The sequence below is a fragment of the Prorops nasuta genome, unplaced genomic scaffold, assembly GCF_024137725.1.
Source record: "Prorops nasuta isolate Cenicafe-Biocafe unplaced genomic scaffold, Cenicafe_Pnas_1.2 PNAS00032, whole genome shotgun sequence".
Lineage (NCBI taxonomy): Eukaryota > Metazoa > Arthropoda > Insecta > Hymenoptera > Bethylidae > Prorops > Prorops nasuta.
The window spans coordinates 695,589-719,167 of NW_027116829.1; the positions used below are offsets into that span (position 1 = coordinate 695,589).

The 23,579-nt window shown below is 39.0% G+C and overlaps 2 protein-coding genes across 5 annotated transcripts; one reads left to right on the forward strand and one right to left on the reverse strand.

Annotated features, from left to right (window-relative positions):
• Positions 1-898: 898 nt before the first annotated feature.
• LOC136783063 (large proline-rich protein bag6-A) lies at positions 899-8,571 on the reverse strand. 4 transcript variants are annotated; one of them, XM_066742882.1, is made up of 21 exons: positions 8,339-8,571; positions 8,169-8,237; positions 7,813-7,933; positions 7,547-7,738; positions 7,187-7,370; positions 7,029-7,114; positions 6,805-6,967; positions 6,603-6,720; positions 6,314-6,526; positions 6,017-6,245; positions 5,814-5,933; positions 5,467-5,740; positions 5,154-5,395; positions 4,943-5,077; positions 4,775-4,862; positions 4,555-4,693; positions 4,165-4,477; positions 3,915-4,048; positions 3,622-3,840; positions 3,439-3,549; positions 899-3,355 (listed from the first exon to the last, which is right to left on the reverse strand). In XM_066742882.1, the coding sequence occupies exons 2-21, from the start codon at positions 8,229-8,231 to the stop codon at positions 2,951-2,953; spliced, it is 3,549 nt and encodes a 1,182-aa protein (XP_066598979.1). In that variant the 5' UTR covers positions 8,232-8,237; positions 8,339-8,571; the 3' UTR covers positions 899-2,950. The 4 variants fall into 4 exon arrangements, with proteins under 4 accessions (XP_066598979.1, XP_066598978.1, XP_066598977.1 ...); XM_066742881.1 differs by having other exon boundaries at positions 7,029-7,117; positions 8,169-8,263; XM_066742880.1 differs by having other exon boundaries at positions 7,029-7,117; positions 8,339-8,570.
• Positions 8,572-11,565: 2,994 nt separating this feature from the next.
• Positions 11,566-23,468, forward strand: ltl (larval translucida). The gene is made up of 9 exons (XM_066742884.1): positions 11,566-11,870; positions 11,993-13,123; positions 16,716-16,884; positions 18,443-18,576; positions 18,663-18,924; positions 19,530-19,799; positions 19,874-20,119; positions 20,435-20,636; positions 21,226-23,468. The coding sequence occupies exons 2-9, from the start codon at positions 12,759-12,761 to the stop codon at positions 21,507-21,509; spliced, it is 1,932 nt and encodes a 643-aa protein (XP_066598981.1). The 5' UTR covers positions 11,566-11,870; positions 11,993-12,758; the 3' UTR covers positions 21,510-23,468.
• Positions 23,469-23,579: the final 111 nt, after the last annotated feature.

Genomic DNA, 23,579 nt, shown 5'->3' on the forward strand with positions numbered 1-23,579 from the left:
GCTGCTGCTGCCTCCCCTACTCTACCCTCCTCTCTCTCTCTCTCTCTCTCTCTCTCTCTCTCTTCTTTCTCTCTACTCACCAAAGGGAACACACTGCTCTGTTGTAGACTTGCGGTGTGGTGTGGTGTGGTCTGCTCTGCTCTGCTCTCCTCTCCTCTCCTCTGCTCTCTTCTGCTGTACCGTAGCGCTCTATCCGACAAGGACGCTGAACCAAGATGAAGCTTCGGAGGGAGAGGAAGAAGGAGAGACAAGGATGAACGGGAAACCGTCGAGAGGACGAGGAGAATGTGGATTATCGGAGTAAAACGAGGATGACGATAGACGGAGTAAGGATTTGTAGGGGAAAAAAGGACAACGAGCTGGTGGAAGAGCAAACGAGATATTTGAAGGTGAAACAGGGATAAGCAGAGAGGATGAAATGAGTGAGGCACAACGATAAAAGAAAAAGAAGGCGAAACGAACATTTCCGCAGCGAATTGGGATCTCGAAAAACTCGACCTGTCGAGTCCCACTCTCCTCTTCTCTAGCCCAACCAATTAATACCGTCTAACCCCGAAATCCTCTTGTTCTGTCTCCTACCCTCCCCTCCTCTCCCCCTTCTCTCTCGCGTGATACCTAAATTTGTTGACATGCTCGAAAAACTGTCAGTATACCTCTCTACGCCTTGTCTCCTATTTACACATGTTAAACTCTATTGTACATTATACGTTTTTTTTTAGGCCAGATATGGATACACGTATATCTATATACTTTTTGAATGATGGAGAGACGATGATTTGGATGATTCTCATCGTGTCGGAGCTTAGGGAACTCAACATGCTATATCAAAGTTGATAGCCATCTTGCTGCGGTTGACGATCGACGTGATCGATGTTATTATCCCCGATTATCTCCAGCCGCCAATCGATCGATCGTCTTTCATGCTTATGGCCGCTGGGATTTTGTTGCGGCCTCGCTGAAAAATAATATCAAGCGGAATCAATTGCGCCGCGCCGGCGCCCAGTTTAACGAAAGCGTTGACGACGCGACCAAATATGTTTTATTATTATATGCTTTTATTCCCGAACACTGACGGAATCCAACGTGCCCTCCACCAATTTCTCCCTTTCCCCTTTTCCCAATGGCATTTTTATTCATCTCCCATTCCTATATATATCGCACCCGTCCCACTTACAAAGCTACAAAATTACCCATTGACCCCTTTCTACTCAAAAGTCGCCGAGGTTTTCCTTTCGATCAATCAAATACAAAATAATGATCCATTCTATCGATCAAGTTTTCCAAAGTACGCTGAAAGTCTTCGGATTTTGTTTATTAATCAACTACTAGCTATACTATTATTCTTTATTCTCCAAATCTTGGATACTCAAACAGTAAGAGCAAAATGTTTACACAGCTGTTAAAGTAGTCGATCCTATTTTAGTTGACATTGCCCCTTGCACAAGGCGAATGCCATTTATATCTTAAAATAAACCAAGGGGATTAGCCTTATGTTTTTCATTCAAATTAATTTAGCTTTGATTAATTAAATCTTATGAAAACTTTTAATAATTTCAAATAAATATTTCGCCTATATCTATATCATATATACATTTAATTAGAATCTGTTTTACGCTGCTTTTCTTTTTTAACTCCGTGCTATACATAGTACAGAGCTAGTCTATAAAACAATTAATCCTGTGTAATGAAATAGGCGTGTCATAACTCTGTTGAAATTTTTACTGTTTTTATTTATCTTTTGTCAAGTAAAAGCGTGTAGCTCTCAGTGTTTAACGATCTTTTACGAAATGACGTAGCTCTCGTAATTTCGTTATGCCTTAATTCGAACGCCAGCTAAAAGAAAGTGCGAATAAAAAATTGAGCAAATCGTGATTCGCATTATATGGAAGGCTTTGCTGTATTAACGAGAAAATTACAGGCAAAAGTGCAAGCGAAATGAAAAGGATAATGGAAGATGTAGAGGATAAAATAATTTATTTTCTAAATAATATGGGTCTTTATTTGTCAACTTAATTAACCTCAGAATCATTAAATTAATTTAGCGTATATTTAACTCTAATGCATACCGAGTCTATCTACGCTAGTGAATAGTAAACACAATCAGTTTAGTACAAAACTCTTGAGAACATTTCATATTGGAAATTAATCATCTATAAAAATTACAAAGTGGTATAATCCATCAGCACACCTTTTTCTTAAAACGTTAAAAAACGCCGTCCCAATCGCTCACTTTAAATCAGGCGATTTATCTTCACACTAACTTATTCGCATTAAGTCTAATAAAATTATTGCTAAGATTAAATAATACTAAGCAATATAATTATTCTATGTATATATAATTTTACATCTCTCTACAATATAACGAATTTACTTATCCTGGATAAATAACAATATAATTTAACTGACTGGGAAATAAACAATCATGCCCAAATTTCTTTTATGACTGAATAACAGAATGGGTTATAGTATATAGCTATTATATCGCTAAACCGATATTAATAAGCTACGTATAATTTATAGTGTCCATTATCTCTTATTGGTATAAAAGGAGAGTAAAGAACATTGTGTGTACGATTTTATAAGTGTTAATTTTACAACACTATTGAATTGGTTAAAACACATTTCTTTTACACAAAACCATCATTATAGTTGCAGCATGACTACACAAGACATTAAAAAAATGATTACAATTTGCAACAATGTTAAAAAAAACCATTAAACTTCTGTTTCAAATCTCGAAAATCATTGGATAAGCTTAAAATTAACTTGTTTTATCTTTCGAATGTCTTGCACAATCCTTTTGTCAGATGGATCCTAATCAATGGTAATTTATACCTCTAATGTTTGGATGTAATTAAAGTTTAATCATTTTTCACATACAGTGTCTCATAAAATTTAATTCAATAGTAATTTCCTTTCGTAGCTAAGGTTGACCTTTCGGTGAAAACTGTTATTGATCGGAAAAGTATTTGGTTGCATTGGGGAAGCGTAGAGGATCAGGAAAGTCGGGCGCTTGACATGTTGGATTTATACAGTCTCTGATGGCTTGGCCGAAAGCTCGCCTGACAGCAGGATCGGCGCCTACAGCAACGGCTGCGCCTTCGATTTCCTCGACGCCTGCGCGACTCACTCCCTCGCGCACTAGTCGCTCCATCGATGCTGTAATTGCCGAGTGATTGGGCGTTGGGCTTACCAATAATCGTGGCTTTTGTTGCTCGATTAACTTCCGACGTTTACTCGGCAGCCCACCCAAGTACGCGTCGCTGAATGTCGCCACGCCACCGGTCGTCATTGCCCGCATCTGTAATTGACGACATTGCCTCCTACCGTCTCTCGCAATTATCGGTACCCAGTCCTATGAAAAAATAGAAATTCATTTTATGTTCACCGAACTCTAAACGATTGAAATATAGCATATGAAATTCTTTAATGGATTACCGAAGGTAAAACTTCATGTCCCGGGAATGTTTCAACGATTTCTCCATCGTCTTCTAAAGCTAATGATGATTCGCTATTCGGTTTCTCTTCAACAGGGTCAGTTTCCATCGGCTAAAACATTAAGCAAAAAACAAATAATTAAAACTGTTGCATAGAACCGATTGATTGATTGATTCTACTTACTTCAGGCTCTGACTGAGTAGCCAAGGATTGACTTATCGATACGGAGGGTGTAGGAGGTTGTTGAACAGGTATTTCCTTATAAATCAGTAGTCGTTGAATGTCTGAATCAGACAGTCGCGCCACTCGTACCAAGTAATCATGGAATTCCTCCATAAGTCCACTGATTAAATATTCTTGAATCGGATGTGAATTTAACATTTCAGACTGTAAAATAAGGTACTAATTTTCAAATATATTACCCAATATTCGAATTCATATTTGCTCCTTGCTTATAGTTTGTACTTTAAACTTACCAGAAAACGCGACACTAATGCTTCTAGACCAGCTTGTCCTCCTCGAAGAGAATGTCTCAAAACGGCACAAATCTCACTACCTAAATTATTAGCAATTGCCATTATCTTCTGACCAAATCTGGCATCATTGGTGTCTGAAAGTATTAATTATAATTAAGTGATCACTTCGATGATAGGAGCAGTAGTTACTACGGTAATTATCCGTCAAGATGACGCCATACAATCTCAGAGGATTGAAGCAAATACTTACTGTTATCGAACAAAACCTGTATCATTTTATTAGAAGAACGAAATAGAATTGATTCAACAGTTGCGTAAATATCTACAGAACGAGATGACCCATTTCTGTTGCTATTATCCTCTTCGGATGCCAAGAGTTGCTGCAAATGTGGTCTAAAACGCGATAATAAGCGTTCAGTAATTTGTGCTTGAAATTCTGCAGTAGAAGTTGCATTGGGGAAAGTTCCGGTTAAGAATTGTCGTAATGAATTTCTGAGACCCGCAATTGGTTCTGAATATCCGCGTCTTAGTGCTATTGAATCACCAACAGTCAAGTTTTGTGCCTGAAGAAATAATACTTGCTCGTTAAATATCCTAGTTAAAAATACTATTGTATTTTTTTATAGGCTATAATTATTACCAATACTAGAAGGAAGTCCAATAAGAAATTCTCTTCTCGGCTGCTGCCACCTTCGGAAGAGGAAGAAAGTGCATCCATGTACCCTCCATTGTTCAGCATTTCCGCCAAAGAAATACGAAGAAGTCCTGAAGGATTATTTCTAAAAAGGAAGTAAAGTAGTTGTTAATACTATGTTCCTTGGAAATTCTAATCAAAATAATAATTATCTGATAAAACTTACTCATCCGTAGCTATCATTCTCAGGAACAAGATATTTCTAATGAATGGAGGCAAAATGGCATTTAATATTGGTGAGCCATAAGCTGAACCTATTATAATAATTAGCCATAAGTTATACCTTCTTCTTGTTTTTTTTTTTTTTTTTTTTTACGGAATAAACATAAATTACCTTCAAGAGATCTAAAAGTTAAACGAGTTGGTGGACTATCCACAGGTGGAATTTGAAGACCTGGTAATGATGTTGATGAAGAATTCGTCGCACTGGCAGCATTCGTGCTAGTGCTTTCAGCTGATGTAGATGCTCCTGTTAATTAATAAATCATTTATGCAAAATAAAATATTAACAAATAATATTAACTAACTCAATATTAACGACTTACCAGATTGAGCCTGGGTCTGAGCTTCAGAGTTTGTCGCTTGAGTCCGATTTGTTTGCGAAGCAGTGCTATTACTTGCATTTGAACGCGGCCTACGGCGATGATGAGAACTGCATGGTAAAAATGGATCAAATTCATCAAAAGATAAACTATCTACGTCAGCCAATCCTTGCTGATGGAACACATGAGGCCGAGATGTACTACGTGTTTGCGTGGCAGTAGTTGGGTGAGTTCCAACGTTACTTCTAAGATTAAAATTTTTTATGTTTTTATATAAATCCGTATATAGCAAAGAACTTGATTATTATTGTCTTACCTGGCTTGAGTGCTTTGACCCGGATTTGTATTTGTACAATCGATAGAAATAGTAACTGTTTGCTGCTGTTGTTGTGCTGTTTGTTGCTGTTGCGATGACTGCTGTTGCGGTCGACTATTCGCCATAGAAGGGGGATTTGGTGGTGTGCTACGACGGGCCACTTGAGTAGCAACAGCAGTTAGAATATTTCGTATAATATCTGGTGGCTGCTGATTCGGCGGTATTGTGTCCCAAGGGAACAAGTTTGCTGCAGTTCTCCCTCCTCCTGTCCTCCCTAGTAAGTAAATGAATTTTGTTTTTATTTTTACAATTTAATTTATACGACCAAAAGCTAAAATGAAAATTACCATTATTGTTGTTATTTTCTGTAGTTCGATTCTGTTCAGGAGCTGACCCTGTATCCATATGACTTTCAGGACTGACCTCCATAACTACCTCAACATTGTTTGATAAGTTGAATAAGGTACCTGATAAGTGATTGTACGTTTTGTTTTTTTTATTAAGTCTATTGTAGAAGCCATAATTTAAAACTTAATGTAAATTATCTCACCAAACGGAGTCTGAGTTTGCTGCTGTTGCTGAGATTGCTGTTGCTGGTGTTGTTCGTCTGAAGTTTGACTATTGTTTCTTGTTTCTTGCTGTACAGAAGAGACATTGCCCATAATGACTGCTAACGGTTCTGGGAGTGTCATTTCTTCTGATGCAGAAGCATTTTCACCCATTGCTTCAGAGCCATTATTATTATTATTAGTTCCACGTCCATGAAGACTTATGTGAGCCTGATAAAAATGCAATTTTTTTATTAAGGACAATAATGCCCATCACTTTTGTGGAAAAATAAACTCACCTCTAACTGAATGGGTATACCGGCTTGAAGGAAAGTTGGAGTGAACAAATTTGAATGTTGATAAAACATTTGGTAAGCGCGAAGTGTTCGTGGCGGTGGCTGATGTAGGTCTATAATGAAGTCACTTAAAAGATGACAAATGTGTGACAAATGATGTAGACCTGCACTGACTCCAGAAACTAGTCGTTCGTGTGCTTCCAACTCTGGCCCAGGCTGTGTGTATACATTTATTATTATTAATCAAGCCTCTTTTTGATAATACTATAACAATTTATTATGCTTTAAGTACCTGAAAAGCAGGATCTTCTTCCATCAGACTGACATAGCGCTCAAAATAGGGTACAAATCGATTCTGCAGATCTCGAACCCTACGTATGCGTGCTACCAAATCGGACGGTCGCGGACGTCTAAAATTTCAAGTATTAATTTAATTTTAGCAAACGTATTACTTATAAAGAAAATCCCCATGTTAGTTATTTCAATGTATTTACTCGGACGATTCTCTGTTAGATTGTCTGTCACTTGAAGTGGATCCTTGCTGTTCTTCTGATTGTGTCTGTTGCTGTTCTTGTGATTGTGAATCAATGTTAGTAGAGTCTGATGTAGCAGTAGCTGAACTTGCTGCAGCTCCTTCAGCAGTTTCTTCATTATTTCCTAAAATAAATTTTTATACAATGATAAAATAAACTTCCTTTCTCCTCTATGGAATAAATACCTCCAATCAAAGTAACATTGTTTAAGATGCTAGCCACAGCTGCAAAAGCTGTTTGAGCTAATTGGGAGCTTCCACTGGCTTCGTTACTGCTACAGAAAATGTTTTCTTAAGTTTACAGTGATTTATGCAGGGATTTAAAAAATACTGCTCACTTATACCTTTCAGCCTCTGGAAATGGTACCGGCTGTTGTTGAGAAGTATTAGTATCTGAGCTTGTTGATGTACTTGGAGTATTTGAGTGCTCCAACCTGTATATAACTGAAGCCAAACGATTTGATATACGTCTAATTACACCCAAGCGACTGTTTGCAGAATTAGCAGTTGCTTGTGGACCTGCGAAACCTGGAATAATATTTGTTTTTATAGAAACATTGATTTAGATTTTATACAATTATCAAGAGGCATGATAATGTCTTTATACCAAGTATATATAAACACACTACAATATATCCTTGAGGCACTAACTTCTCTTGTATAGCAAATTCGGCCGTCCTAACCTCAAAATAATAATTACGTACCATGACTTTCTATAATTTCTGCTGGTACTGACATAGCTCCAACATACATAGCATTGCTGGGCATGCTATGAAATGGACGGGCTGAGCTCCAGCCTGCTCCTCTCTGATTTTGATTTTGAGCACCATCATTAGCACGTTGTCCTGATTGGGGTGGTGCTCTTTGTACCAAGTGTATTACCTTACCATTAACATCTAAGGAAAAATTTTACACATAATTACTTACTTATTCATCCAAAGACCTACATAAATTTAAAAATAATGTTTACCATAATCATTTAGCTTTTTCTCATCCTGTAGAACTCTACCGCAATATATCAATCTTTGGGATTCTGCTGGTACGGACACAGTCTCAGCTATATGCTCTTTGAATTCTCTGACTGTTATTTGCTGTTTGGCAAAAACAAGTATTTTTGTTAAATCAATAAAGAGTAGTTTTGGTTATAGAATCTTAATTAATTTTGTATCGTAGCTTTGAGTATAAACCAACCAAGAGATGAAAAAGTTTTTAGGGGCTATGTAGCTCTTGGTGTAAGTAAAGCATTTACTAAATGATACATATTGTACCATGCATGTACAAAAATCTGTATAATTGACAAAGGATTAAACTGTATATTACACTTACGTCGTTTTCTAGGCAAACAGCATGATTTTGCGAATCTAAAGTTTTGACCGTGACATCAATCATGTTGGCCTGTTAAAATTGCAAAAGAAGAAAAGCTGTAAGTAAATTATAGGGGAAATGAAATTTCGACACGTTACTAAGGATACTGACAAATTCATCGAATTACTCACCTTTCACGTTGAAAAATGCAAAAATCAAACTACGAGCTTCTGTGAATCTCAAAACTAAATAATTAGAATCAATAATCCCGTAGCAATAGTTTTTAGGGACAATTGCCTCTATTCCATAGTTCAATACTGATGTTTGGCCGATTTGATTTAAGCTTAAGAAATCTGCAAAGATATTTTTTAAGTCAACGAACAACAAGGACGCACGTTATTTTACCCAGAATTCGCTTTATTCAGTGATATGTGGTGATATATTGGAATATACGATTACAAGAAGGCGATGTGAGTTTCTATTGAATTGCCAATATAATGGTAAAATTATTCCCTATTTGCAGAGCCCAAGTTCCATAGCAGTGACCAGTGTGACCACATTGGAAAATCAGAACTTTCCTATAACTCACGCTTTTCAATCGCTTCTTTCAAACTATGTTAGATGGCACCACAGGAATCAAATTTTAAAATAAAGTACGCCATTAAAACCGTTGAATTTCAACTTTGCACATTAGCTGATTGCGTATGGTAAGAATGAAAGTGTATTCTCGAAAATAATCTAGAAAACTAATTAATTGCGTCTCGTAGTATCTTTGCAATTAAGACATTAATCAGGCTCCATAGTCCAGCCAGTGTAACCGATTAATATTTCAGTTTAGTCCGTAAGAGCAAGTACGTAATTGTTATAATCGCAGCAATAGATTATTTTTAGCGAACTCTATTTCTTTCAAAAACTTGAAAAGAAAAAATTCAATAATTCTTTGTTCGATGTTTTCGGTTTCCAGAGAAAACTAAAGAAAAAGGGAAGCTTACTTTTTATCAGACGAAGAAGAGAGAAAGGTTGAGGTCTCGTTTTTATCGACACAAAAAGAAGATTAAATTGTGCAATTGGCATTACAAACGGTTCGGAAAGATATATTCTAATTAATAGAGAAATTAGGAGCTGGAAGATAATTAATAACGTTTTCTTTTTCGCATATGGGAAGCGGCAATTTTTATAACTGCTACTGATCGAACGGAATGATAAAAGTTTATTGAATGGAAGCTTGAAAGCAACATAACTTGCAAAAAATGGACAAAAAACATTATATATACGGCTTACTAACCATAATAGGAGGCACTATAGAGAATCGTAGAACTAGAAGTTCACAATGATTCTCACTATCCATAAAAAAAATTGTCGCAAGAATTTCCATAAAGCTCCAATTTCAAAAGCCAGTCCAAATGGTTTAGTAGTCGGAATACACGCAACACTACGGTGTACTTTTACTTTTATCGAGAGAGTAGAAGCAATTTATCCGAAGAAATTCAGTTTGTGACCCCTATAAATCAAATTGTTATGGCCAGTTTGCTGAAATAGAAAGTGGATGGTCGGTGAAATGGCAATTGGTATATTAATGTCTTAATATATCAGTCTGTAGAATGAGGGTCGTAAGAGCAAGTATGGATGTAGAAAGATAAGAAAAGAAAGAAAGACCGAAGGAAGGGTTACGTTGCAGATTTAAGGGTCATGAAAAGAAAGGGCGCCAGTCAGAGGCTCGTAACGATGTAGTTTGTCTCTCGATTTAGCTTACAGGCTTGCTTGCTCGCTCGCGGTTAACTCAGTTGGATCTACGAACCGTTTCTCAAACACACATAGCTCGTGTCAGACTGCACGCGCATATGTCGGGACGAGACGTTAAAAGAGTGGAGGGGAAGGGGGATTTTATTGAAAACTCGCCTCTAGACGCCCGGGAGTGGTAAAATTGGAAAACCGATACGTATACTATACTAATCCTGCGAGCATATCGAGCTCGTATTGGTCCAGCGTTGTCGAACGATCCACTTTCATGCTATTCGTGTAAGAATACGAGATGTTAAATGTATTTTATCCGGTGGCTACAAGATTATCGGCCGTTTCTAATTCGCTACCGGTCTTTCCTCCATGGATGTTTTTCCCGTTTGTCTGTAGCTCGCGTGCGTGTTGGGGCTCAAGTTATGCAGGGCAGAGATTGAGAGAGAGAGAGAGAGAGAGAGAGAGAGAGAGAGAGAGAGAGAGAGAGAGAGAGAGAGAGAGAGAGAGAGAGAGAGCAAAGTGTCGATGGGAGGAGCCGATAAAGAAGAGTGAGAAAGACGCACGATCACCACCTCGGCTTAACACGAGGCCAGACCAGCGTCGTCAGCTTCGACTTGAACAGAGGATCATGCCAGCCAGCCTAGTCGAGTCGTCGGATCGTAGAAAATGCGTGAAGCGACGTGTGCGTTGGCGCCAGGCCGCATTCTCGCATTCGTTAACCAACACATGCACACAATCACTCCGTCACTCGTGTCCGTAGCGCTACTTTTGCTATACTTTTGCTCATCCTCTTTTTCTCTTCTTCAGCTTTTTTCTCCTCTCTTCTCCTCTCCTCGATCTCGCTTTAATACCGAGAGCTCGTCACCAATGCCCAATTTCCCAAAGCCGATTTATCCTCCGTGTCACCTAAAATAAACAATCTTAACAAAGTGGGCAGAGGGGGGAGCCAGATTCGATACAAAGATCGTCCTCTTCTCGTCTTTATCGATTTTGCCAACTTGGTTAGAAATCAATCGACTCGCGTGACAAATCACACGCCCAAATAAAAATTCACAGTTCCGTTCCGAAGCGGGCCAAGCAATCCAGGCTGGAGAAGAAAAGCTATGAGCACAGCAATGTGTACGCAGTGGACGTCATCCGGGAGCAACGAGAGGACGAAGCTTTTTTTCTTTTTTATTTTCTTTTTTCACACCCACTGGTGGAGAAAGTGCATCGCCTTCGCTAATTCTTTTTTTGTCTTTTTCAGTCACTTTGTCCCGTTTGCTCCCTAAAAATCAATCCACTGGAGAGACGAGTGCAATTTTGCCAAGCCCACGTTAATAGGGATTTATTAACGTTGTTTCTTGACGAAACGTCGCAAAAAGGTACGCGAGCCAACAGAGACTGATGGGACAGATGTCTGGCATTAGAATAGCATTATGCGCGCGAAGAAGGAGGAGGAGGAGTTAACGACGAAGATGCGAGAAAAAGATCTGGAGAGAATGCTTGGTTACAATGTGAAAGCTTTTTTTAGCATGCCTTTATTTTACGCCTTTCTGAAATTCTTTTCCAAATCATTAGGCAGGCAGAACGCGATGTTAGGCTGTGTGTGAACTTGATAAATATATATATAAGAGAGAGAGAGAGAGAGAGAGAGAGAGAGAGAGAGAGAGAGATAGTACAGAGAGATTGACGCCAGCGGTAGTTTGTAAATAACACGTGTCTACCTTTACTTTACACTACTGTGTTTACATAGTATGATCGATGAGATGAGGTTTAACGTGAGAGGAATCACTGCACACACGTACTCATGCGGGAATGCCAGCGAATTATCTTGTATCTTGTATTTTCTTTGAACTAAGCTTCGATCGACTAGACAAAGGTCAAAGTTGAGCAATGTACTCCTTATCGCCGGTGCAAACATTGACTTCGCATGTGCAGCACGGCATGCTCCACAGTAGTACCAATCCACTCTTCCACGAGCATTCACGTCGATCATATATACCGAAGGTGATAAATATCTATTGTAAATCTAGCAAATAGTAACAAGATTCGTACTATCCATGCGGTATAATCCAAGGAAACCCTCTTGGAAATACAATAGTTCAGAACTAATTTTTGCTCTTTTTCAGGCAAGAAGAAGTCATCGCTTACATAATAAACGGTGCAACGAGCAAGAGAGATAGACAATGTGTCAATTACGGAGGATATGGAACGAGTATGTTTCTAGATGTATTTTTTGAAGAAATGGAGCGACCAGATTTGCAAATGACGGAGGAGCAGCATGTCGAAATTGCTTGGAGGATTGATAGAAGCAGGATTCGCTGTTTCTAAAGGGTTGAGGGGGAGAGGCGCTTGAAGAGGATGGGAACCCCCTCTCCTGGCTGTGGCAGGGTAGGATAGTGGAGATCGGAGAGAGAGAAAGAGAGAGAGGCATAATGTGCTCGTCCTGAGGCGCCGCGCCGGCCGACGACTTGTCACTATAAGTAAGTCTCGCGCGGCGCGCCGCGGTTTAATGTCGTTGCCGCGTTCGTGGCGCCAAGAGGAAGGCCCCCTGGCGACGATAAGCAGCCTCCTTCTTCGTAACGCGTACGCCACGCAAAGATATTCTCGCTCTTCCAGTTTGGACTTGAGCCGCACGTCCTCAGCGCTTCTTCTCCTCTGATACTCCATTTAATAGTAGCTTAATAACAGCAACCTTCCCCTGTGAAGTGTAATCAGTGTGACAGCCAGTGTCTACCGACGACACATAATCTCTGCTTCCCTTGAAAATCGGGAAAATACAATAGGGTTACGTTACTGCGGTACCCGCATAGGCATCCGATATATTTAACCGCAAACTGTGTGTGTATCGATTGTTCGGTAAGCTTTGGATGGTGATCCTTTGGATACCGAGAAATGTCAGCTTTGTTGTACACGCTGCTGGGGCTGGCAGCCAGTTCCAGCTTCAACTGCGCTGTCCGACGAGAGATAAGCCCGTGCACCTGCCGACAGGAGGAGTTCTCCACTCCCGTTATTAATCCTGTGCAGAATACGGCCATTGGGAGTCCTCCGCATCATGCGCACGGTGAGCGAATCGAGGTCGTGTGTGAAAAAATGGACTCGTTCGAGCAAGTCGCCAATGCACTGAAAGGGAGGTTCACCGCGGATCAGCAGATCACCCTCAGAGTCTCTCATTCCAATCTCAAGGACATATCTCGTCACGACTTTAAGGAACTCAGAATGTCCATCACCAGGCTAGAGCTCAATCACGATCATCTTGGGTCAGTTCTCTTACTACTGTTACTATTATCATTATTATAGTATAGCATAGTACATTTTCTTATTACCGTGAGTATTCTATCTGCACTATACATATACTCGCATCTTAACAACCCTCGCTGGTTCCCTACCTCACTCTCACTTTGATTTTTTAGTTTCTCTGCAATTCTATCCGAGGACCTGGATGTAAGCATGAGAATACGTTTAGATGGAAATTAATCGTATGTCCCTGCCATGCCACTACAGTGATATAGACGCGGATTTATACCGAAGCTGGATAACGAAACGTATCTTGTCTGTTTGACACGAGCACGGAACAGTTTTTTGCCGACGTTCGCCACGTTATCGATTACATCACTCAAAAATGATAGTACCAAGGGGTTAACAGCCCAGGAGGAAAATATTGTAATTGCGATACACATAGCTGGAAATTTGACGTGCCTTCGTTTTTATCGACAGCCTCGCTAAACGGTCTATTGCTTTTTTTTCTCTCTTTCTATTTTGCTCATGGAAAATCTTGTGCTATTCTAGATTAAACTGGATGGGCGAAAAGTCAATGAAAACCGTTATAAATCGATCGCCATCAAAATGTTTGCATTCTCCTTGAATGACGCAGGTTTCTTCAAACCATTGGTTAATTAGGTTATTTAATCGACCAATCGAAAGATATTAGAGATTCGTGCCTTTGGCACCTGATCAGTCAAAGTAAATTCAATCTTATCGATTATTTTCTTTCGGGGTAAAAAACGCCTTTTCTCAGCCTTATCCACCAATTTCGATTTGAACAGCAATTTGTTATTGACTTTACGGTTCAATTTTATTACCGTAGGACTCTAAGAATTTATATTGGTGTAATCAATTAGGCAAATCGTGCTATTGTTAAACGACCTGTAGACCTGCAAGTGTTTTACAATTGTTCTACAATTGCCTCAATTAGAGATCGATTAAACCAAATGTCTCATCTTTTCTATGAGCTTTGAGAATTCTCGTTTAATGGACTAAAGCTTGCGAAATATATTTACCTTCCACTAGTCTGCTTCAAAAGTTTGCAGATTTTGCCGAGAGCGAGGAATTTTCCTTCGAAATCTTTCCTCTCCTCTACAAGGAAGTTTAAAGAGAGTCATAGAGACGTCCAAGTCTATCCCAGCCAATAATTACTATATTGACACGCAAATGCGCCTTTCGGTTGCCACACTCATCCGCTCTGCCTACAAATTATCCAATCTTCCAATGATCCTCCGCTGTCTTCATTTTACTCGAGCGTGCAATCGCACAAATTCGTCTTCGTTTAAACCCACACAACTAGCTTCCTACAAAAGAGCAATTTGTTAAACGCTGCGAAATATTTCAACGTTTCACATTTCCATCCACCACCCCACTTGCTCGCTTCATTTTTAATCTTTTGAAACATTGAATTTCTGTGAGAAATTATACAAAGGAGACAATAGTCTGATGTAAAAAGGGAATATTGATAATCGAAAATGGTTCGTCTCTGTATACAATAACTGTTTCTATTTACTTAAAGTTATATTCCTTCATTTTTCAATTTGATCAGTCTTCTCCGAGTTGGAGAATGAAAATTGTTAATGAATCGAGTTGGCAAGGAAGCTGGAAAGAATTCTGTGTTACTCTGTGATTTAGCGTTTGTAAATGAGCCTGTGTGTTGGTTGATAGAAATACACAGCACATATCGATGCATGGACGTCGTCGTTATATCTTTGTAAAAGGTCATCGTCTGCAATTGCGGGCGTTCAATGAAGACGGTGCCTGTGTTTCTACGAGAAAACAATGCTTTCGCGATCGTAATTATCTTTTTCAATAGCACACGCTCCACGCGTGCATCTTCAGATCTCGAGTTATTGATTGCTCGCGACTACCACCGGATACACTCACGACTCTTCATCCCCTTTCTCACTCTTCCCACGTTTTTCTTTATCTCGATTCTCAATTTTTCTACGATCGATTTCCAATTGTAATATTTTCATTTTACTCTTTTTTAGCACTCTTCACACTCTTTTCTTATTTTACCAAACGAAATGTTTTGCATTTTTGCTATTGACCTTCTGAAAACTATCATTTAGAATACAATATTCAAATATTTGATATCTCGCTCATTTTTACGTGTAAAAACTCACATAATTGAAGGAGCCGCGTGACAACCATTTTAGGAACAGTTTCTTACAAAATTTATGTCTTTGTTAAAACGTGTATAAATATATTTAATATTTTCAACTTATTTTAAGCAATTTGTGACGTTTTGCATGAAAATAAGCATCTGAAACATATGCAGTCAAAAGAATAAACGTGGTAGGGGACTTATCGGTTTTTATTTTTGGTTTATGCGCAAACAAATTGTTATAGTTGTTAAATTAATTGTCAGTGTCATACTCGTATTTTAAAGTGTTACCAACAGATTTTCATTTTAACCGATATTGTTTTGAAATAATTTATTGCTTTGTATAACAATGATAATTCTTTTATTGAAAACTCGATTGAAGGGTTCTCTTTTAAAAAGGAGGGGCTTTAGATATTGGGAGTTAGTGCGTGAGAGGGAGAGGGAGAGAGAGAGAGATGGAGATGGAGAAGGAGAAGGAGAAGGAGCAACACAGGAACGAAATCTTAATCGCAGCTGACCTTTCCGAGGATGTTATCGCGAAGCCCTGCATTTATCGTTTTGAAATAATTAAATAACGAGGCGTATAGTGAGCCAACATTAAGTGAATAATCGGTCGATAAGCACAACGTACATCGGTTGCTTTCGTGGAACATCATTGGTCCATTCATCCCTATACGCGACTCTTCGATAATTATAACGATTGATTCGACCAGCACTTTAAGGTGAACAACGCTGCAATGTCTGGCTCTCTATGAAAAACAATGATCGAACTACGTATCATTCGACTAACGTTCCTCTAATTAAGCTACCAATTAAGTTACAGTAATACCAGTCAAGCATTTTGCAACCTCATAAAGAGACTATACTAGATTCGTATCGATACTCTATTTTTTTAACAGTATTTTAATTGCAGAATACAGTACCTGTGCAATTGAGGGAAAACTTTGATACAAACTATTTGATCTATATAGAAACACCCTTCCTCGATAGCTCAATGTAATATTGTTGGACAATTATGAAAGGCTCTGAATATATTAGTCTAAATGAAATAATTAAAAACCAGACCTTTATTTACACTACTCTAATAAAGCCAGAGTCGAGATAGTAAACATGTTTTGTACTTAATAATCTCGCGTGTTCCGATTCGCAAATAAGCTCGCCACGCGAACCTATTACAAGGCGATTAAAGTTTTTATTGATTGATTATATCGTTCGCTCTTTTTCTCTCTCTCTCTCTCTCTCGTATTATGGGAAATTTATAAGAGCCCCTAGAGTTTTATTTATCCCGACGTTCGTCTATTTACATTTAACTAAAGCACGCATTACATAGCATCTCTTTCGAGATAAGCTTATCACGACCATGGCTTTCCCGAATCGTTCGAGGAAATTTTTCAACTAGACTTTTGCCGTGGAATGGTTTAGGGGAAAAAGACAGCTCGAAAGAGGGAGATGAAATTTAGAATGTTTTATGTTTACAGGGCTGTGGACGGTGAGGTTTTTGCTGGCTTAGGACGGACGCAGTACTTGAGCTTAGCGGATAACGAAATGCCGACGATTCCAAGATACATTCTTGCCCATTTGTCCCTGCTGAGAACCCTCGATCTCAGCAGAAATCGGATAAGTCGACTGGACTCCGATGGCTTCAAGGTTCGTAATTTTCCTTTCAAAAAAGGCCTTAGCAAAAACCTTAGAAACAATAATTTCTAAATCGATCACTTATCAAGATTTGCAGCACTCGTACATGAAGCACTGGTGCTCTTCTTACGTCCACTTGATAAATCAATTTAACGACGAAATTTCACGAGCGAACTCATTAAATCAATTAAGAGAGTCCAATCAATGAGCCCAACGAATGCTTAATCCAAGGAGGAGAAACGATGATTCACGAAGGAACGTTATCGTCTTACTGCTGCATATTCTAATCTTCAAATATGATAATCGTGTAACGTATATGTGTGGCTATAGTGCGTGCCACAACTTGTGCAGCGCACTATGAAAATTCTTCCGTATATACCCTCTTGACCGAGAAGCCAATCAGACTCAAAGGATGAGAGAAGGAAATTTTTGCAATCAATTGTCATTGCTGATTGTGTGAGATGCGAAGGAAAAAGTCATGGCCGAATCGCGTGGGGCCCGTCATAAACACCATCCCTGTTATACACGTCACTGATAATCAACACCGACGTCATCCTCGAGAAACCCCGAAGCTTTTTCTTCTCTCTCCCTCTCTCTCGAGTGGCGAGAGCCAAGAGCGGGATCCTTTAGAGTTATCGGCTCCGTTTACGTTTACAAGTCAACAGCTTATCAATTCAGACACTTGGAAGAGTGCGAATCGGTCTTTCAGATAATTCTCGATTCCCACGTATCGCGTCTTTAGCCTCTCTTAATTGCCTCCATGGCTTATTCATTAAACAAGAAAAATCCTAAGATAACTAATCTCCTATTGCTTGTATATTCAGTATACTTTCAAGTGTAAGAATCAATCGACCACCAACATATCATGCACTATCCACACGATCAATGTAATTTCAATAACAATTAAATCACTATGCACAAGATTGCTTTGTATACGGTTAGTGGAATAATTTATCTTACAGGACTATTTCATTGTTCCAGATAAAAATGATCCAATCAACGTTTTAATATACACTTTTCAAACAGTGCCAATGTATAGAATGAATTTGTTACTGGTTGAACCGCAAAGATGGTGCAAAATGCGAGAAGGTTATAATATCGTTCGAACAATGATTTATGCGGAATGGTGTTGAGCCCCTGTGCGTATGGGACACGTGTAAATGTGTGCAGCGTGAGGAATCTTCAATGTCATGGCACGTGATTGCTCACGTACACCTTATTCTCCAGCTATACGTGAATCACCAGGACTCGTTTTCTTTCTCACGTGCACCCGTCTGCACGTTCGATTGAAAACAGCAAACGTCAATCAGACCTCAAGAACGTCCAAGCAAATACATTGTCTTGGCAATTAGCAACAATCGCAGCTCTGACCGCTGTCAATTGCGCCACTAAAGATCGATTCGTAGGAATTGAGGAAATGTACGAAGTGCGCCAGTGCTACGTTAAAGGAATTTAATATTTACTCAACTGTGGAACGCGTCTCCGTGTATCGTGCAATTATCGTTTAATTTATGTTTTTCTCGTAAGCTCTTTTTCACGGTTTGCTCGATTAAAAATCAATTTGTTTCAGTACAATCCGATGCTGCAACATCTGTCCATGGCTGGGAATGCAATATCGGAAATGGAGCCAGGCTCTTTGCCACCTTTGGTCAAACACCTTCACGTGGGACGCAATCAGCTGAAGAGTCTCAATAGAACCTTACGGTAAATGGAACGAATCATCGTAAAAGTTCTACCGAAGACGCGTAGAACTCGATTGAATTTTTTATTTTCCATAATGATACTTACAGCGATCTCAACCAGTTGGAATGGCTACTGATCAATTCCAATGAATTAACGTCCTTGGACGGCGAATTACCATCGTCCGGACACAACCTGAAGATGCTCTACGCAGTGGACAATAAATTGACTCATCTCCCGGTTGAATTTCGATACCTGCATCGTTTGGAGAATCTCTTCCTCCAGCATAATGAGATTCGCAGCTTGGACGGAACTCTCCAGAAAGCCAGGAGATTAAAATTCCTCGAGCTTTCCCACAATCAACTGCAAGAGGTGACTTTTTGTCATTTTTAAAGAAAACTTCTTCACAGATTATTGGGATTTAACGAATGTTCTTTCCAATGGTTTGACAAGAGAGCTGATTTATATAAAGATAGAAGATTTGATTTAGCAAGTTTAAAATGGGAAATAGTCTGGGAGGTCGTGGAACAGAGTCAAAGGCATTTTCTCCTGTAAACGTGTACCATGCATTAAAGGGCAATTATACCTCGTAACGTAATTATTGCGGAGAGTGCTTTCGTCGAGCATGCCCCGCGTCTCCCTATTGTCGATCGTGCCTCAATGCGATTCATTGAAAGGGACATTTATCTGGGCTACCTCCTCTTCGTTACTTGCATTTCACGGGCTTCGATTCTTGACGCTTATCACCATTGAATTCGACATCTTTGACCCGCGAAATCCATCATAAATGGATTTTTCTCCTGTCGATTTCAATTTTCCCTAACGCGATTAGGCTAGATCCCATTTGGTCCGCATCGATACGAAATCCCTGCACTAACCGAATCCAAAAGAAAATCTCCTCCTGTCCCCCGTTATCCCCCTTGTCGCTGTTCAACGAAATATTTACGATTCGCCATTAAAGATAAGATTGTTTTCAGCTGAAAGCGGAAGACTTTATAGAGGCCGAGATGCTGGAAGATCTGGAACTGGGCCACAATTCGTTGAAGTCATTGGGCGATATTAAAGGGGATGGTACTGGAGGTAACAGCGCCTTGTACCCACTGAGATCTTTGAAGTGTTTGAATTTGACTCACAATGAGCTGCGTGAATTTTCCTTTGCCTCTTTGCGTGGTTTGCGCGAGCTGAGATTACTCGATCTCTCCAATAACAAAATATTCAGATTGCTGAAAGGAAGATTGCCTTCGGAGGTAACGATGAATCCGCTTATTATCTTCACCACTTCCAATGTAAGGTTTTGTGATTATAGAGAAAGCTTTTTCAGAATCTTATCGAGGAGGAGGGAGATGAGACTGCTGGTTACAATATTCAGGACATGCAGCTACAACACAACGAATTAAGAAGTTTGGAAGGATCATTGTTCGTCGGTATGAAGGAATTACAGAGATTGAATCTCAGTCACAACGCTTTGGGCCCTACAATATCTGCGCGTGATTTGCGCGGCCTTGACGGTCTTCGAATTCTCGATCTGTCGCACAATGAGATCACCACACTCGAAGCTACATCCGAGGTGAACTTTCTAGTCCATACTCTTCTTATCGTTGAGTGATCACAGCTATTGTATATCCATGAGAAATTAATTGTTATTGTTATACCAGTGTGATAAAGATATGCTGGAGTTAGCCTGGGACTAGACGCGATTAAATAAAATAAATACTTGACTGTGCTTGAACAGATCATATCTGTAAAGAAGTATTTTCAAGATTGACAATGATAAGAGGATAATAATTTTGACTGCTTTTGTAGTTTCAACGTTAATAAATGGGAACTTGTAGACCGGTGAAAACTAATGAAAATAATATTTTAAGAAAATTGTATGTTTTAGGCCTGGTTACCATTATTGGAAGAGCTAAATGCATCCAACAATAAATTGATAACGCTTTCCGAGAGAGATTTCCGTGGATTTCCAGCTTTGTGCTGGGCAGATATGAGTTCGAATGGTATACGAACGTTGATGCCGGAACTTGTCGCTAATACCCGTTGTACGGTGCACGGAGTACCTGACGTTCTTCGCATTTATCTCGAAGGTATGAAAAAAAGGAACCGCGTCACTGGAAATGAAAAGTTGGAATGAAAGAGCCCTCGCGTGGGTAATTAAATAATAATCCAAAGGGAGAAGAGACAGGCAGTAAATAAACGACGCAGTGATAGTTATGCTCTGGCATGGGTCATGTATTATTTGTTGCAAGAGTTATACATATATACACTGTTGAGCGATTGAGCGATAACCCTGGGCTTTGGCGCCGTCTCCAATTATTTATTACACCTAACCAGCTCGAACTGTCGCCTCTTGTTTTCAATAACGAATTATCGCTGTTATCAATGGATAGCTCGCCACCAGTTTCATCTAAATTCTTTCCCCCTTTTCCACACAACTCTCCACAGCTCTCTCTTTCCCTTCTAACACACATTTTCTAGATAATCGTTATATACGCGTCGGTGCCATAGATTCCATTCTAACAATTTAATTTCGCAAATGGACGCTTGTAAAATAGCAGAGAGAGAGAGAGAGAGAGAGAGAGAGAGAGAGCAACAGAATTTATCATCATTGTAGTTACACGGTTTAACATGGTAGAAGTAAGAGAAAAATTGTTAATGTGCTTCTGTATGTTTTAGAAAACCCAGTATTATGCGACGCTGGATTAGCAGATTTGACGGTCGCTTTGGAGGTGAATCATGCAAAAATTTATGGAGTCGCCGAGTGTCCGGCAACTTCAACGACGGAGGCTTCGACGCCGGTAGTGGAAATGTCAACGATATCTTCGACGACAACGACGTCAACGACAACGACAATGTCGTCGATAGAAATGACATCATCATCGTCTCTTTCGCCACTTCCACCAACGCTGATGCTAGCAGCGTCAGAGGGCAATGTATCTTTCGCCGCCACCCTCGAGTAAAATCGCTAATTCCGCCCGATAATCGGCAGTATCCCCATTTTTCATCACCTGCCGTCCTCTATCTGGATCCTCCAGCACCACAATCGACAAAATACTTGAGAGATAATATTGACGAAGTTTTATTGCCTATATCGATGACCAAAAAGCACCATAGAAATGTAATTGAACCAAATAAGGGATCCTCAGCTAGTAACGAGATCAGCTACAAACTTGAGGACACTCTTCCCTCTGTTATTCCACGGAGGAATTTCTCTCTGCAAAGAATTTAACAGAAGAAGTGTGTTGGGCAGTTTTTTCTTTGTACATAAACTCGGACAGAAGTATTAGTTATTCAGAGCAAATATCGCTTTGAACAATATGCTCTTAGTCCTTTTGGCGAGTTGGATGAAACGAAGAATTATTACAGAATTATTAAATTAAAGCAATAATAACGAGTCCATTGAGCTGTAACAACTATATGAAAGTAATAAGCAAGTATCGATCCAATAGTGATTTTTTAGATGCCGATTTCTATAACAGAGAAACTGTAGATTTAATCGTAAGCGTTATTGTATGCATTGTACATACACCTCGTATTGTTTCCCCTGCTATAGGACGACGCTTTTTCCATTTTAGATTTTCACTTACCATATATGTTTATTCGACACATACTTCGCTGCTAACGCTTCGATACGAGATGGCGTACGAATCATCCTCATATCACCTTCGTATAATTGTAAATATTTCCAAACGAGGTTTACGTATTAAGAAAATGGTTAAGCTTCTTCTCGCGTGTCCTACGAGTATTTATGGGAATCTTGAGTCGGGATAGAAGAAGTTCTGTAGCGCATGCAGGAATTTCATATGTATTTAGAAGAAAGAATGAATTTTCATCGGCGAGACTTCGATCTTTAATTAAATTCTTCAATGGGCTACTGAGCGAATGCCCCCGGAGGTCAATAGAGCAAATGAAATCTGTTAAGCTACGTTATGTACGTGATATAGGCTGATTGACAGTGGGCGATTAATTGACCTTCCCGTTAACTCGTGGCAATAGGGATGAATTATTGTCAGCGCGTCTCTACGCATACGTAATAAATTAACCCTTTTTCCATGTATCAATAGGTAGCGTAAATTATTAGTAAAGTACATTGTTTACGTAGCCCAATCTCACATATCTAAACCTCGCCATGGAAAACAGAGATAGGTAGAGAGAGAAAGAAGCCCTTTTCGAAATAGTTGCCAAGAGAGAGTTCTAACTTATGTAAAGTACGTGTATATATACGTACATGTAATGAGCAGCCTTAGTCAATTGCTGGCTTAAAACTTAGATAGGATGCAAAGTTAAACTTATTGAAGTGTTAAGTATTTTTTCTTTTTCCGTTTTCTCAATGAATAAGTATTAGGCGATACTGCAGAATACATTGGGAATCACTGTATTTATTTTATTCACCGGGAATATAGAAACTTCGATAAATTTTACAATTTTATCCGCTTTTTCAATGCCATTGTTATCCTCTCTCTCAAACTTGGTACAGTGTGTAAATGTTTAAAATAAGATCTACATCTTCTAGTGGCGCCTATGTCACAAATAAAATTGAAACCACAAACACATACCTATTGTTGTAAGTGCCATATATTCGTAAGGACAAAGCGAAGATTCATTCGTAACTTTAGTATTTAAGTAATTTATCCATACTGTGATTCGCAGTTTCCAGTTTCTAATCTGAACTGTAAGCATTCTTGTATTTTATCAGACGAAGCATCGAAAAAGTATAATTTAATTAGAATGTATACCAAATGAAAGCAAATCGCAACTTCGATCGAAGCCACGGTTTTTTGATTTAAACAAAAATTTACAAAACAGGAAAAAAAAGATGTATATTAATATTAAGTCTTTTAATTTTGAGTATATATTATTTTAAGTACAAGTCTGGTATATGTAACAAAACAATCTAAAATGTTTTAACTTTTATTAATAAAGGCTTTACATTTTATAAAAGAGTAAACTCCCTCCGTGCATTTAAATACAAACATTGTAAAGTAAGGTTTAACTGTATTTGTACAGGAAAAAAATTCCATCCAAATTGG

Coding starts and splice junctions, on each gene's coding strand:
- LOC136783063 (XM_066742881.1), bottom strand. CDS start 8,231: ATGATTGATGTCACGGTCAAAACTTTAGATTCGCAAAATCATGCTGTT. Junction 7,934..8,168: donor CTGTTTGCCTAGAAAACGAC/GTAAGTGTAATA, acceptor TTTGCCAAACAG/CAAATAACAGTCAGAGAATT. Junction 6,527..6,602: donor AAGAAGATCCTGCTTTTCAG/GTACTTAAAGCA, acceptor GTATACACACAG/CCTGGGCCAGAGTTGGAAGC.
- ltl (XM_066742884.1), top strand. CDS start 12,759: ATGTCAGCTTTGTTGTACACGCTGCTGGGGCTGGCAGCCAGTTCCAGC. Junction 13,124..16,715: donor CTCAATCACGATCATCTTGG/GTCAGTTCTCTT, acceptor TTATGTTTACAG/GGCTGTGGACGGTGAGGTTT. Junction 20,637..21,225: donor TCTTCGCATTTATCTCGAAG/GTATGAAAAAAA, acceptor TGTATGTTTTAG/AAAACCCAGTATTATGCGAC.